Below are 15,756 nucleotides of genomic sequence, written 5' to 3' on the forward strand. Positions count from 1 at the left end.
AGGGTCCGGAGGAGTGCGGCGTTATGCCGAGGGCGGCGAACCGTCCTTTCCGCCTCCGCGCGGGAGAGCGGCGGGGACAGGCGCCCTTCTCCGGGATCGGAGGCTGCAAACTCCCGGCTCGAGCCTCCGCTCCGCGCCGCGCCCGCCTGCGGAGCCGCGCGCCGCCTTGGCGCATTCCCGCCCGCCTTGCGCTCGGCCCCCCGCCGCCCAGGCTCCGAGGCTCTCGGGCCGCCCCCCAGATCCAGGCGCAACAAGTAAGAAAGCAGCGCCGAGCAACAGCGAGCGAGCCGAGAGGAAGGGCGCTGGGCCGGGCGCGGGGCGCTCCGGGATCCCGGAACGCGCGCCACGTCCGCCTCCGGGGACGGGGCGCGGGCGGCGGGCGCTCGGGGCTGACTCTGCGGGCGGCCCACACCCCCTCCCAAGGCTCCGACTCTGCGCGGGCGGGGGCGCGCCCAGGAGCCCTAGCCCCCTCCTTCGCCTGCTTGACCTTGCTCGGGTACTCAAAGCCGGACCCGGCGGCACCCGGGCGTCCGGACGCAGAGTTTCGCTGCCGCCTGCGGTGGTGAGGGAGCGGCTCCCCTTCGACCTCCCTCGCTGCCTCCGCGGCGCGGGGGGTCGCCGAGGACTAGATGGCTTCGGGTTCTCGGAGACGCTATGGCCGCCTCTTCAGACCCCAAACACCTCATACCACCTCCCTCCCGGATATGAAAAGGGACCCCAGCCTTCCGTCCCCTCCACCGCCCCCGGCTGTGCGGCCGCTGCTCCGAGGGGGCGTGTGTTTAGGCCCCCGGAAGGAGGCACTGGGGTCTCCTTCGGTCCCGAGGGTGCGCAGACCTCCCAGCCCCCTCCCCAACACGCTCGCCGGTCGGCTCCCCGGGCGGGGGTGGCGCCCCCTGCCCACCCACACACCTGCACACACTTTCGGAGTTGTCGCTAAGGAACCTCGGCCCAGACCCAGGGGAATGGGACACGATGGGGGCGGCGCGGAGGGAAAAGGTGCCGAAGGAGGGGTGGGTTAGGACCTGTCCGGTCCCATCCTGGCTCCCCGCGCTCCAAGAAACTTGGAAGCTTGAAGATAAAAGTGGGAAGGGTACGGCGCCCAGCGGGCCGGGGCTTGGGTGTCTGACCGGGCGTTCTCCGGGCTGCCTGGTAAGTGACCCAGCAGGAGCCGCCGAGGCCCAGCAGAGGTACCCGGGCTCGGAGCCGCAGCCTCTGACGAGCCTTCCCGGCCGCCTCGCTTCGCGGCGATTTTCAGCTCCGCCGCCCCCTCCCGAGGCAGGCCCGAGACGCGCTCTGCCCTGCCTAGGGGGCCTCGGGGCCTCGGGGGAGAGGGCGGCCGGCCAGGCTCAGAGCCCCAGCCTGCCGGGGAGGGGGCGGGGGCCATGCTCATTCCTCGAGGCAGCTCCAAGCGAGCGCGTCGGCCGTGGACCGGTGGCCTCTGTCCACCGGGAATGGGGACCGAGGAGCACCCAGTGCCTGGCCTCCCTGCTTCGCGCGGGGAGGGCGCAGGGCCGACCCAAAGTTCAGAGCGGCTTATCCGCGCGGCCTGTCGGAACGAGTGGAAAAGAAAGCAAGAACGGGAAGAGCCGGGGTGTTTGTGCGCGTGGAAGGAGGCGGCCGGGCGCTAGGGCAGCCCTCGGCCCGACCTGGGGGGAAGAGAAGCTCCGGCGAGCGTCCACCGCCAGTGCCGGGGCTTCGGTGAGACTGCGAGGGAGAGACTGTGCGTGGGGGGGGGGACATCTCGGGCCCCTACAGGGTCTGTGGGGGCTCTGGACGGGATGAGGGGAAGGGGGACACACTGGGGTGTCTCCTGAACCTACCCGGGGTCTGTGTGTGGCTGTGGGCACATCTGGGGCTTCCTCAGACCCCTGCCAGCGTCTGTACGTGTTGGGGACACAACGGGAACGCCTTCCCCAGCCTGCCCTAGGTCTGTGCCTGTGATGGGGAGGGGGTGTCTTCCCCAGCCCGGCCTGCCACCCTGGCCAGGCTGTGTGTGTGTGTGCGCGCGCGGATGGGGGGGGGGAGGCGAGCAGCGCCGAGGAACCTCTCCCACGTCCAGGTCGCCCCCTCCTCAGCCCTCCCGGTGCGGGCGCGCGGAGACCTGCCAGATTCCGTCGCCGCCGCTGGAGGAGGCAGGGGGCGGGTGGGGGGGGGGCAAACTCCCGAGCTCCGAGCGCAAACCTCGGAGCTGCTAAGCCCCAAACGGCGAAGTTAGGAAGTCCGGGCGCCCGCCCCTCCCCCGGCCCCCTCCCACCCTCGCTGCGCCCCCTCGCGCGCGCCCCCAGCCCCCCACCGGAGCCTTCCTTACCTTCCCCAGCAGCAGCGGGCCCGCTGGCGAGGACTTGATCCGGCGAGTTGCAAATCCCCAGGAGCGCCCCGCGTCGCCGGCGGCCGAGCCGGGCGCCCTACCGGAGGGGGGGCTCCTCCCGCCGCCGCCGCCGCCCCCGGCCAGCTCCGGGCCTAGCCGGGACGCCCCCGGGAGCGCCCCCGCCGGCGCGCGCAGGCCCCCTCCCCTCCCCCGCCTGCCGGCGCCCCCGGGACGCCGGGGAGGTCCGGATGCCCGGGCTGCGGGCGATGCGGGGCGCGCGGGCCCGGGCCCGGCCAGGACGCGGCGCGGCCGCCTGTGCTGCCGGCTCGCCGGCTCCGCGCTCGCTCGGCCGGGGCCGCCGCCAACGCCGCGCCCGCCGCCGCCGCCGCCTGCGCCCGCCGCCGCCGCTCCGCTCCTCTCGCCTGCCCCGCTCCTCTCGCCTTTTTTCCCCTTCCTGAGGGGGGGGCGAGCCGAGCCGAGCCGGGGGCGGGGCGGCGCGGGGAGGAGGAGGAGGAGGCCGAGGACGAGGAGAAGGAGGAGGAGAGAGGCGAGCTGCTTCCCCCCACCGGGCTGCCGGCGCTCCCCAATCTCTCGCTCTCTGAAACTGGATCCCGAATCGGGAGCCAGAGACTGCATTACGGATTACATCAGGCTTTATAGAGCTTCCAGATCACACATTAGAGGGGAGCGCGAGCGGGGGGCGGGGTGTGGGGGAGGGGAGAGAGATAACGGGGTGGGGGTACGGATTAAATGCACACACGCGCGCACACCGAGGAAAGCCCAGCGCCTGCCCCATGCAGCAGCAAAGCCGAGAGTTGGGTCTCAGCTCTCTGCCTCTTCCAGGAGCCGAGGAGTGGCTGCCGGCTAGCTGGCTGGATAATTGATGGATGGGTGGACAGATGGACGCGTGGACAGACCGAGGGCAGAGGGATGGAGGGAAGGAAGTCACATGGGGTTGTGCACAGACAATGCACAAAGGTGCACGAGAGGGTGGGATGGGTGGAAGGATGAATGAGGTAAGCGGGTGTAGACAGGAGCGCGCCGGAGGATGGGTAGATGGACAGACGCCTAGAGAGATGAGTGCGACGTTGGATGGAAGGGTGGGAGGGGTTGGACCCGAGGAGCAGAGAGGATGGTGTGGGCGAGGATGGGCAGGCTAGGTGGGTGCTTCAGTGCACGGGTGGCACATGAATGGAGGGCTGAAGAGATGGGTGGGCCATGCAGTTGGAAGGATGCTGTGTGGATAGGTGGATGAGAGTGGGTGGCCGGATTGGACGGAAGATGGGATGAGTGATGAGCAGGAGACAGTCACTGGCACAGATGGGACCCCATGCGAGAGGATCCGAGGTCGGCGCGGGTGGGAAGGGCCCGCTGGAACAGCGCAGGTGGGTTTGGCCCGCCTTGCCTTAGGTGGACTCCTGTTCTGAGAGATGCTGAGGGAGGGGCTCGGAAGAAGAGCCGAAAGGGTTGGGAAGTGAGGTCCAGGCCACCACTCACCCTTCGAGGCTGTCCTGCCGTTCCGTCCACACTCACATCCTCCATCCGTCCTCGTTTGACGTGGGGACAGTGGGGACATCCCGGCCCCATATTCGGAGCTTGTCTTCTGTAAGCTGATGGAGATGGCCCCCCAGTGGTTTCGTGTCCCTTCTCAAAGCATCCATGGGCCCCCTTCTTCTGAGACCTTGGGCCAGAGACCCACAGGGGCCTCTCTAGAATGAAATGCCAACTCTTGGAGGAATGACCTCTGGCAGATTACTTCAGGGTCCTTCTCTCCCAGGATGCTTCTGCCTCCCAGGCCCTTGCTTCTTTGTCTCAGCTTGTGGTCCACTCTGAATGCAAGATCCTCTTTGGCTCTGCCTGAATACCGAACACTCTGCACGTTTATCATCTTAGCAGTCCACGAATGCCTTCGCTGCCCGAGCCCAACATCTGAGCCACTGTCTGGTTTTCTCGGCTTCCTGCAAGGAGGCTCTATCAGGATGCCATCACTGTCTCCATCAAACACTAATTCACAAACATCGTTACGATTCTCAACCTGAATGTCAGCACCCACCCCCACACTGTTCTCCCCATGGCCGTCGCCATAACCCCCAGACAGTGCCATCGTCAACACCATCGCCGTCGCCGACGCCGTCACCATCACCCGTCACGGTCAGCATCTCCACCACCAGCACCAAGCACCGGGGCAGGGCGAGGGGGCGGCATCTCAAGTTGACTGGCTGCCCGGGCACATCACTCACCTCATCAGGTGGAGCTCCCTCCAAACCAGTCCCTCTCGGAAGGCCAGCCTAGAGCTGTCCCGAGGGGCTGCCCGGCAGGGTAACAGAGACCCAGACCACACGGCAGCCGAAGCCCCTTTCCCAGTCAACCTCCAGGGCGGCCTCTGTCCTCCCCCTCCCTCCCCCAGAGTCTTTGCGCTGAGGCAGAGCAGAGGTGGTGCCCAGGGGGCTGCCTTGAGGACCCGCAGCTGCAGCTCCCACCCTTCCCACCCAGAGCCTCACTGCAGCGGCCCTCGCCGCCGTCGCCTTCCTGCACTAGCAGCCCGTGGCCACCAGGGGGCCTCTGACATCAGGCCGGGAGGCTGCGCCAAGGGTGCTGGCGGCTCTGAGTCAGGATTTCAGCGGCCGCTTTGCCACCAGCCCTTCTCCTGCTGATGGGGGAGGGTAGCAGCCATCCCGCGCTGCTTTGGGACCCGGCCTGGGTCTCCCAGGGCCCCCTCCACCCAGACCATCCAGCCGCACGTTGGTAAGCCCTCAGCCGGGGCTTCTCAGCCATGCCTCCCGGGTCCCTCCTCTGGGGTCTCCTTACCTCCTTCCTTGATTCTCCCCTTTTGGAAGAGTGTCCCCTTGCCCCAGCCCCTGATCCAGACCCCAGACAGCCCCCCCGCTCCTAGAGGCAGAAAGCGCCAGCCCCGCTCCCATGCCCCTCCCCAGGAGGGCGCAGCGTCAGCCTGGCCCCAGAAATTCCAGTGCAGGGAATCCTGCCACTGTTCCCAGGCCTGCTCCCAGCCAAGTGTCCTAAACTGGAGAGTCACGCTTGCCCTGCTCAGCCTCAGTGTCCCCGTGGCTACACGAGGGCCGTGACTGGAGGGTTTTGAAGGTTTCCTACGGCCCCGACACTTCAGGATTCTAGAACTCTAATCCAACAGCTGCTTTCCCCAAGATTTGCTACCAGTTTGCATCCAGACCCTCCAACACCTGTGCAACCCTGACCCGCTCACCTCACTTGTGGGCGGAGCCGCAGCTGGAAGAAACCCACGATGGGCTCGGCCTGGGAGGTTGCAACTGATGGTCCCTGCTGGAACCTGTTCACCCAGCTTCCGAGGCAGCATGACATTTGGGACCTTAAAACCCCTTTTCGGGGCTCCTGCTGTGGCACAACGGGGCAGTGGCGTCTTTGGAGCCCTGAGACACAGGTTCGATCCCTGACCCGGCACAGTGGGTTAAGGATCTCCTGTTACCGCAGCTGTGGCTCGGGTCACAATTGGCTTGAATCTGGCCCAGGAACTCCATGTGCCCCAGGGTGGCAATAAAAAAAAAAAGGAAAAAAAAAAGCCTGTTTCATGGCCACACACTGGTTCCTCACCACCGCCATTGCCTCACTGACCACTGGCCCTGGCCACGTCCTAAGCCCTGAGCCTGGCCCCACACTCATGGCAGGTTTACCCATTCTGTTCTTTAGTCCCGAGCCGGAGTGGACGCTCTAAGATCTCCCCCCAGGGGTAAGAAACAGAAGAACTGTGGGGAGGGGGGACCCCGTGGAGCAGCAGGACGCACACCCAGAAGTCCTGTCTGTTTCCAGCTCTTCTCCTACAGAACCACGGATCCCCGGGGGAGCAGTGAGGGCTTTCCTGAGGTCACATGGGAGCGGGGGATCTAGAACCCAGCTCCTGGCTCCTGGTTTCCCATCCTGTCCCGGGAACAGAGCCTTAGCCTCTGACAGCCCTCCTCTGGGCCGTCAGAGGCCACCTGGGGCTGGGTAGGAGGGGACAGCACAGGAATCCCAGCCTGGGGACCTCCGCGATCCCCTCCAACACTGGGTGAACTTTGCAAGGCAGAGGGTGGGCGGGGGCTGAGGCGGTGAGTAACTGGCTGATTCCCACGCACCGTAATTAACTGTGGATGCAACAGGCCACAATTAGCCTCCCGGTCGGGACACACAGAGCCTGGCTGCCACTCAGCCGAAGGGAGACCCCACCCTGGGAAGCTCTGCCCTCCCCACTCCTTCCACCCCTGGCGGCCCTGGTCCTTCCAGGCCATACACACGACTGGGAGAGGAGGAACAAGAGGCCGGATGCCAGGGAGGAAGGTGGGCGAGGCCAGAGGCTCCAGCTCCTCCAGTTAAGCGGCATTCTAAAGAATGGGGCTCAGATGGGCCCCTGGCCGTGTCCCTGAACAGGGCAGACACCTCTGAGTCAAACATTCGGCCACCCTCCGGGGCCAGTGACAGTGACCACGCCCTCCACTAGGGCCTCTGCTCCCAGGGCCCAGCGCACGTGGGGCCCAGCAGGTGTGCTGTCTGCTGGCATGGGCTGCTTTCTTAGCAGACCCAGTTCAGGGTCAAGTCAGGGTGAGTTCTCAGGAGCCGGGCAGTGAGAGGGCCCGGGGAGGCCAACCACCACTCCCACCCTCCCTCGCCTCCCTCCTCAGGCTGCCCACCCCGGGCAGGGGCGGGGTGGCAACAGACAGAGAGGGCCAGGCTCTAGACGATTCTACAGAGCTGCCCAATAGAAGAGATGGTGGCCGGGCTACGGGCTGCACGATCCAGGTCGTCCTCGCTGGCCGCACGTGCCTGCTGAGCACGTGAGCTGTGGCTTGTGTGCCTGAGGAACTGGAATTTGAATTTTACTTACTTTTGATTAATTTCACTTTATTTAATTAATTTATTTATTTGGTGTTCTTTCCAGGGCCGCACCCACGGCATATGGAGGTTCCCAGGTTAGGGGTCGAATCAGAGCTACGGCTGCCGGCCTACACCACAGCCACAGCAACACCAGATCTGAGCCGCATCTGCAACCTGCACCACAGGCTCACGGCAATGCCAGATCCCTAACCCACTGAGCTAGGCCGGGGATTGAACCTCTGTCCTCATGGATACTAGTCAGTTTTGTTGCCACCGAACCATAATGGGAGCTCCTAATTTCACTTTGAACAGCCTCGGGGGCTGGTGGCTCTGTATGAGGAGCCCCGCTGCGGCTGCCATCCCAGCTGAGTCTGGCCTCCAGGAGTCCTGAGGCTCCCCCTGGGGACTCTGGCCAGTGGGCGCCTGAGACCTAGCCTTGACTGGACTCTGGCGAGCACGGGTCCTGTGGCTCCAGGCTGGGCTCCAGGGCTGGGGAGCCGCCCAGTACCTCTCCCCTCCCCCCATGGGGGCTCCGGGCGGGCGTAGGGGGTCCTCGGGGTGCCTTGGTGCCGTGGCCCCAGCCAGACCAGAGGCCGGGCTCTGTCCTGATGGCTCCACTTTCTAGCTGTCTGACCGCTCTGCTCCTGTAAACTGGGAACAGTAGGAGCCTCCTGTGGGCTTTGTCAGGATTAAGTGAGTGAATCGGGCAGGCCTGGCACAGAGGCAATCTCCAGGGAAGTGTGGGCTGTGGGTCCGAGGCGCACTTCTGCTCTCCAGTGCCAGGGACCACAGCTGCCGCCTCGCCCCTGCCCCTGCACTGACCCAGCCCAGCCCACAGGAAAGAGCCCCTTCCTCCAGTTTCATGCCCCATTGCCCTGATGCCATGGGTTCCTGCCACCTGTCCCCGGTGCCATGGAGCGAGTGCCCCGGGGGCCCTCCTGCACCCCACCCCCCGGCCTGGGCTGGCAGGGCAGGAGGTGGGCAGGAAGAGCTGCCCGTGGTTCCAGCTGTTAGAACCTTGGCCCTTGGAGGTCCCTGCTGCGGCTGACCTTAAGCCCTCCTGCTGCAGCCAGGGCTGGGCCTCCCTTCTCCCCGGCCCGCCTGACACAGAGATCTCAGGGCAAGGCCTCCCCTTGCAGAATGAACGGGAGACACCAGGCCTGGAAAGATCGAGGTCCCTTTAACCGAGCAGGGCACTTGTCTGCGCGGATGGCGTCGAAGCTGCTGGGGCACTGGGATGGGCTCTGGGGAGGGAGACAGGCCTCCAGGAGGGGACAGGTGGGCGGGGTGCCAGGGAGAGTGGCCAAGCCCTCCTCTGTGACCCTGGGGGCCCCTGCTGGGCCAGGCAGCTCTGTGCTCCACGGGAAAGGCTCGGAGAGGAGAAGGCCCTGGCCAGAGCCACACCGTGGGTCCCTATCGTGGGGCACTCAGGCGGGCTTCTGGGAGGAGGAGGAATGAGGCACTTGTTTGGGAAACTCAGGATCAAGTGCTCAAGGAGTTTCTTCCGCCGAGTCCCCAGGCCCCAGGGAAGTCACAGCCACGGCCTCCCACGGGCCAGGCCGGCCCCCAGACCAGGCCCTGCACAGCTGGTGGCTGTGGAGCGGGGGCGGGGGGCGGGGTGGGGGGAGCTTATGTAACCCAGACGCCCTGCCCGCCGGCCCCCGCCCTGCCCTGCCCTCCCTGGGGAAGAGGCCAGGGTGGTTTCAGGCTATTTTCAACCACTCGTTCTCACAACTCTTGGGTGAGAACCAGGCGCGATTGACGGGTTTTCCTAACACCCCTGGGCACAGGCAGAGGAGGTGCGGGTCAGGGAGAGGCTCCAGGCCACAGCCAGCGCCGCCACTGCTTCGGCCGCCGCTGCGTCTGTGGGGGTCCCCGGCTGGCGCTGACCGCGGAGCCCCGGGGCCTTCGAGGTCCTGTAAATGGCACGTCCCCAGCAGCGGTCTGGCCCCACACTCCTCGTCTGGGGTTCATCTGCCCCCGCGGCCACCGCCAGAGGCCACAGGGCGTGCGGCCCTTCTGAAGCTGGGCAGGTAGTGGCTCAGAGAGGTGGTGTGACCGCCCACGCTCACACAGCCGGGGACGGACGAGGACTGACACCAGAGCCCTCCCCCTGACTTGTTCTCCAAAGGGGAACATCGGCTCGACAGGCCGGAAAGGGGAGGGAAGGGCCTCGGGCCAGAAACTGTGCCGGATGCGGCGAAGCCCCGTGCCCAGGCCCCGCGGCTGAGCCCTGCTCCCGGCACCCATCCTTCCCAGTCCACACTTGGGGCTGAGCCCTGGCCCTGTCACCCCCTGAGGATGGCCGTCACTGCAGCCGTTTGACTGGTTTCCTTGGGCCCCTCTTAAGGGCCTGGCACCTGCCCACACCGGGTCAGTCCCCAGCCCACTCCCGCTGCCCGTTCCCGGAGCAAAGGCCGTGCACACAGCGCCCGGCTTCCCCTCAGGCCTTCCCGGGCTCAGCGAGCCCTCAGGAGTGCGGACGCCACGCCAGCCCTGGGAGCTTTCAGTGGAGGGAGACGAAGCATTTAATAAACAGAGCAGTGAAAATCAATGCTGACAATTGGCGAGGGGAGGGAGCCACAGCCCAGGGCCCTGCCCAGGCCGCAGCCACACGCCAAGGCCCCACACGCCAGGCCCAAAAGGGGCCCAGGGGTCCACGGAGACCCCGAACACCACCTTGGCCTCCACGTGGATGCCCCCACCCCAAGGGCTCGGAGGTCCCATCCCATGGCTCCATCAGGAGGCCTCACTATCTCCAGCTGTCACTGGGTGGGGGCCTGGCCTGGGCACCCCAGCACACAGCCCAGCCTGGGTGTCGGGCGGCCAGACAGACGGACGTGTGGAGGGCAGCCAACACACACCTCCGCAGCGGGTTCCTCAGGTCTCAGGCCCCTGGGGGTCCAGAGGGGGCCTGTACCCCTGGAACTCAAGCTCCTGTGTGGTGCTTCTTGTTTCGGATGGATGGATGCAGAGGCCCCAGGGGTGGGAGGCCGGGCATCTTGCGGCCAGGCAGTGTGCCAGCCCGTGTGGGTGGGAGGGCCTGCATGAGCAAGTGTGAGTACGTGTGCACGTCCGGAGGGCTTGTTACCTGCGCGTGTGTGCACATGCACACACAAGTGCTCCTGTCTCAGCCCTGAGCTGCCCTGCCCCCCACTCAGCCCGGCGCCCTGCAGAGCAGAATTGACCCTCCACCCAAAGGACAACCTGGGGGATTCGACACAGATTCCACTCCCTGGACTGGGGCTGGCCCCTCCTACCCGACATCGGCTGGAGCCCCCAGGGCATCGGCTGGGTCTCTCCTGGCCGCCCAGCAGGTGGACGGCTCTGGCCTGGGGCTGGTGAGAGCATCCCCGTGGGCATCCCCTGCCCCGGGGCTGAAGCTCTTGCACCCGGAGGGCTGTGGCCATGGAGACGGGGAGAGCCTCACTCGGGGCCTCTCTGCTCCTGTGTCCTCCACAGCGGGCAGGGCCCTGGAGGCGGGCACAGGGCACCGGGTCTGGCGTGTTCACACAAACCCTGCCCCCGGGACCGAGCGAGGAGCGTGCTCGCATCCACCTCTGCAGGATGAGCCCCATGGTGCAGCCCACCCACCCCAGAAGGCACCCTCTCCCTGGGGGAAGGACAGCACGGGGCGGGGTGGGGGGAGCTGTGAGGCATGGCTGGGGACAAGTCCCTTCCCTGCCTGGGCCTCAGTTTCCCTGTAGGTTCCGTGAAAGTCGGGTCAAATCCTGCGGGCTGGAGGGTGGACTCTGTCCGGGCTCCCCAGCCTGCCCGCCCCCAAGGCTGAGGACCGCGGCGGGTGGGGCGGCCGTGTCTGTCCCTGGCTTCAGAGTGTTCACAGCTCCCTGTTTGCTCCCAAAGAGCCTCCAACCCAATGTCAGCCCAGAGGCCTGTCCTGGTCCACTTGGCTGTCCCTCCTGCTTTGCCCCAAGCCACCTCTGCCCACCCCCGTGACCGTCCCTGCCCGCCCACTCCTCCTGTCCGCCCCTCAGGGAGGGCTGTCTGTCCCCAAGGGGAGGGTGACGCCCTGCCTCAGTGTCTCCGCATCCATCTGCGCCCATTGGCTCGCTGTCCTGGGAGGGGGTGGGGATCACAGGGCGGGGGTATTGCCTCTTCTCTGTCTCCCCCCGGAGCCCAAGTGCGGGTAGTGGTGGGCCTGAGTCCAGAGCCTGCGGGGGGGGGGGGCCCGGGGGGTTGGAGGAGGGGAGGAAGGGAGCCAGGAGAGGGAGGAGGGGCCGGACAGACGCCGAATTTGAGGAAGTTCGAGGTTGCTGGAAGGGCGCAGCCCAGAGAGGGGCCCGGCTGGGAAGGGACCGCACATGCTGAGAAGGACGTCTAACGTTTGTCAGCACTTGAACATTTACACTCTTTCAAATACTTCAAACTATTTCCCTCTCAAAACAACGTTGAAAAATAGAGAGGCTGGGGGCATGAGCCCCCCTTCAAGGTGGGGAAACTGAGACCCAGAGAGAGCAGTCCCTTGAGCAAGATCACGTGACAAGTAAGGGAGCCAGCGAGGATCTGGGTCCTGCACACCTTCTCCTGCTCTTCCGGCTGCTGTCCTGACCTACGCAGTCCTCTGCCCAGAGGCTGATGGCGGGGGACAGTGGTGCTGGTGCTGGTGGTATTGGTGGCGGTGGTGGTGACGGTGGTGACGGTGGTGGTGACGGTGGTGGTGGCGGTGGTGGGGGTGGTAGGGACAGCGGTGATTTTGATGATGTTGAAGAGAGTGGGTCTGCCAGGTGCGAGGGGCTCGGAGGTCACGACTCTGTGCTTCCTGACTCCTCGTTGCTCCTCCTTGAATCCTCCATCCAGAGCCCACGGCTGGCCTAATACCTCTGTCCTTCTGCCTCTGGCCAGTCCACACCCCCCCCATCCGGAGCTCTGGGAGGTGGGAGGTGCTGTCCCCACTCCCTGTCCTCCCAGCAGCCCCCTCTGGCTGTGCTGTGTCTCTGCACTTGGGTGGCATGGCCTGGGCATCCTTATTTCTTCATCCAGGGCCTAGGGGCTGCCTTACCGCACTGTCTGATTAGTGGACGCCCGAATGAGTCCAGATGTGGAGACAGCGAGACAAGGGGAGCAGCGCTTCAGACCCCAAGAACCCCATCACTCTGCAGCCCTCTCCCCGCCTCTGCCCACAACCATGGCCCAGGGCCAGACAGGCACCTGCTGCTGCGCAAGGGCTGGGCCGGGCTCCTCAGGCCCTCAGGGCTCCATTCTGTCCCAGGTTCACTACTGGGCTCAGCCCTGAGCACCCAAGGCCACCCACTTACACACCACCACACACACACACACGTACACACACCACCTGGCACCCAGGGCTGGACACACCTCTGGGCAGAGCAGAGGCAGCCTGGGGTCTGCTTTCCTGAACCCAGGATGTGCTCACCCCGCTGGTTCCCATATGGCCTTTATTTTACTTATTAATTTATTTTTAATTTATTATTATTTATTTTTTGTATTTTTAGGGCCAAACCCGCGGCATATGGAGGTTCCCAGGCTAGGGGTCCAATCGGAGCTGTAGCTGCCGGCCTATGCCAGAGCCACAGCAACGCCAGATCCGAGCGGCATATGCGACCTACACCACAGCTCACCCACTGAGTGAGGCCAGGGATCGAACCCGCAACCTCATGGTTCCTAATCGGATTCATTTCCGCTGTGCCATGACAGGAACTCCCCTGTGTGGCCTTAAATGCCACCCCCACACCTCCACAGGGACCCCAAGGGGTGTCGCCCTGCTGAACATGTACCTTTCTGGTGAGGGAGCCAGGGCTGCCAAGGATCCTTTCTGAGAATCAACCAACAGAGTGTCCTGAGAGCTGGCGGGTCAGGGGCGCAAGGAGGGGGCGGCGTCCTCCCCGAGCAGGTAGGGGTTGGTCCCCACGCTCTTAAGAGGAGCTTAGAGGTAGACTCTGCAGGCAGCTGAGATGAGAGGGTCCAGGCAGAGCTCCACCCCGAGATCGCCACCCCGACAGCCCGCACACGCCCCTGCTTCCTGCAGGGAGCGCGGCGCCCACCCCGTGCCTCCAGGGCGGCCGGGCTGCCAGCATTTCACATTTTCATGGTGTGGAGTTGATGGATGCATTTTTTCCTCCTGAAACTTACATAAGGCATCAAATACACTGAAAAATATGGGGCGGGGACACATACGGGGGCGGGGGGTGGGGGCAGCCCAGGACACGGCTTCAGATCTTTCTGGTCGGGAGGGAATAAAACCTGAACGTGGATGAAGTCTCGGGCTTTCCAGGTAGGCATCGCCCCTCCTTGGCCATGTTTGAGCCCATCGTTCCTCTGCTTCTTTCTTTTTTTAGGGCCGCACCGGCGGCATGTGGAGGTTCCCAGGCTGGGGGTCTAATCGGAGCTGAAGCTGCCGGTCTACACCACAGCCACAGCAACGTGGGATCTGAGCCGAGTCTGTGACCTACACCACAGCTCACGGCAATGCTGGATCCTTAACCCGCTGAGCAAGGCCAGGGATTGAACCTGTGTCCTTGCGGATACTAGTCAGATTCATTTCTGCTACACCACGCATGATGGGAGCTCCGACCCAGGCTGACTTCTTTTGGCAGTTAACTCTGCCTGGGGGGGTGAATTCTCTTGAGGGTGTGGCCTTGTGCTTCCACACCCTCCGGCCTCGGCCGCTCCTTCCTGGACCGGCCACAGCCCTTTGTCTGTCCTGTCCCTGCCTTGTTCTGGAGCTGCCACTTCCTCTGGTGTCGTGAGGACAAGCCACAACCAGCTGCATGCAACATCCTGCTGGTGCCTCCTTGGGCATCGGGGTGGACTTTCTCCAGGACGTGTGTCCAGGGACAGAAGCGCTGGGTCAAAGGGCACATGCAGCCTGAATGCCCAGGGGGCTGCTCTGTGGGGGCACAGCCTTGGTGGTGGCTGTCACCTCACCTGACCTTGTAGCGGGTCCTGCCTGGGGGCACAGGCGGGCATCTTGTGTGGTTTCTGTTCCCCTCTCCCTGTGCCTCCCCTTGGAAGCTGAAAGAGAAGGACGAGAGATGGGTGAGCTGGGGCGGGTCAGCCGAGAGGGCCCGAGATGCCCGCTGCCCCGAGGCCCCAGCAGTGGCAGAACGGCCTGGGTCAGCCGAGAGGGCCCGAGATGCCCGCTGCCCCCTGGCCCCAGCAGTGGCAGAACGGCCTGGGGCAGCACGGCCTGGGGCAGCACCAGGCCCTGGTCTGGACATGATTCTGGATGTGGTCTGGCTGGTTCAGGTTCCTGCTCCAGGTGCCAGTGAGAGCGGCAGCCGTAGCCCAGGAGAGAGACCCCGGGGCCTGGGGGGCTGGTCGTCACGCCCGCTGCCTCCAGGCTGAAGCACACAGCCTTTTTTTTTTTTTTCTTTTCTTTTTTATTCATTTTTTTTTTTTACACACAGCCTTCTTGAGCTCACAACAGCATCTTCCAACACACCGTTTCTGAATCCCTGGGGTCCCGCCTGCCTGGCCAAGCAGACACCCTCTGGCTCAACGAACGACCCAGTGACGGACTGAATAAATGACCCCATGACCCACTGAATAAATGACCCAGTGACTGAATGAAATGAACGACCCAGTGGCCGACTGAATGAATGACCCAGTGACCCACTGAATGAATGACCCAGTGACTGAATGAATGAATGACCCAGTGAGCGACTGAATGAAGGGATGGGCAAACTAGCCAGGCAGGACCTCGCTCGGGAGGCAGGCAGAGTGAAGGACGCCTGCGTGCAGGATGTTAAATCGTCTTTAGCCAGCGGGCTAGAGGTAACGGGCTCCGGCAGATCTGTGGGTGAGGGGGGGTCCGAGGACCCCTGGGTGACCCCTCCAGCCTTGTCAGGGCCAGGCCTGGCCAGTGGACACAGGACTGGGGCTCTGGCTTCCCTGTCCTTTCAGGCACCCTTGTCCCAAGCAGGTCGGGTGACCGGTCAGCTGCAGCCCCTCACCCGTGGACTCCCCAGCCCACCTGTGGGACAGGTAGCCAGGCCTGGAGTCCTGTGGGCCAGAGAGGGAGCAGGGCAGCAGGCCCACCTTGCTGGCCAAGCCCAGCAAAGCGGGGAGAGGAAAGAAACACACCCATAGAGACATGGAAGGGGCCGCTGCCACCTGTCTGGGGACCTCTACCCGCTCACCTGTCACAGGCCCTCCCTGTAAACCTGCCCAGGCCCTGGGCCCAGTGACCTGGGCCAGGAGCCGCCTTTGGGATTCCACGGTGGTGTCCTGTGGCCTCTCCAGGAAAGGCCACGAATGTGGCCTGGGCACTGCTATCCCACCCGGGGCGCCGTCATGGACACACAGCCCTGAGCCCTCTCCCCATGCAGCCCCCTGGTGGGCAGGGCTGGGTGGTGGGGGGCGTGTGCCTGGTGGGCCGGACTGTGACTCAGCTGGAGGTGGTGCCAGGGAGTGGTGGAGCGTTGCCTGCCAGGTTAAATTAGGAGCCTCAGAATTAAAAATACATATTTATTTTAACCGGTCGGGGTGTTCAGAGGGAGATGAAAGGGAGGGGAGATGAAATATTACAAATTAGATAATTAAGGCCACGGAGAGGAGTGCGTGCCGGGCTGGAAACCGTGAGGGTGAATTGTGAATTCCCTGTGCCGGGCCAATTCAGCGGGAGAAAA

The 15,756-nt window shown here is 64.6% G+C and overlaps 2 protein-coding genes across 2 annotated transcripts in view; both read right to left on the minus strand.

Annotated features, from left to right (window-relative positions):
* The window catches only part of ADGRB1 (adhesion G protein-coupled receptor B1), a 76,319-nt gene extending 73,876 nt beyond the window's left edge, over positions 1–2,443 (minus strand). The window contains 1 exon segment of the mRNA XM_021088791.1: positions 2,309–2,443. The gene's annotated coding sequence lies outside the window, so the exon portion shown is untranslated.
* Positions 8,922–15,756, minus strand: part of LOC110260402 (collagen alpha-2(I) chain-like) — a 40,136-nt gene continuing 33,301 nt past the window's right edge. Inside the window, exons 13-15 of the mRNA XM_021090362.1 lie at positions 14,054–14,275; positions 10,411–10,623; positions 8,922–9,066 (exon numbers count right to left, since the gene is read on the minus strand). Coding sequence (XP_020946021.1) covers positions 8,922–9,066; positions 10,411–10,623; positions 14,054–14,275 — 580 coding nt within the window. The remainder of the gene's footprint in view (positions 9,067–10,410; positions 10,624–14,053; positions 14,276–15,756) is intronic.

The sequence above is a fragment of the Sus scrofa genome, chromosome 4, assembly GCF_000003025.6.
Source record: "Sus scrofa isolate TJ Tabasco breed Duroc chromosome 4, Sscrofa11.1, whole genome shotgun sequence".
NCBI classification, from domain to species: domain Eukaryota; kingdom Metazoa; phylum Chordata; class Mammalia; order Artiodactyla; family Suidae; genus Sus; species Sus scrofa.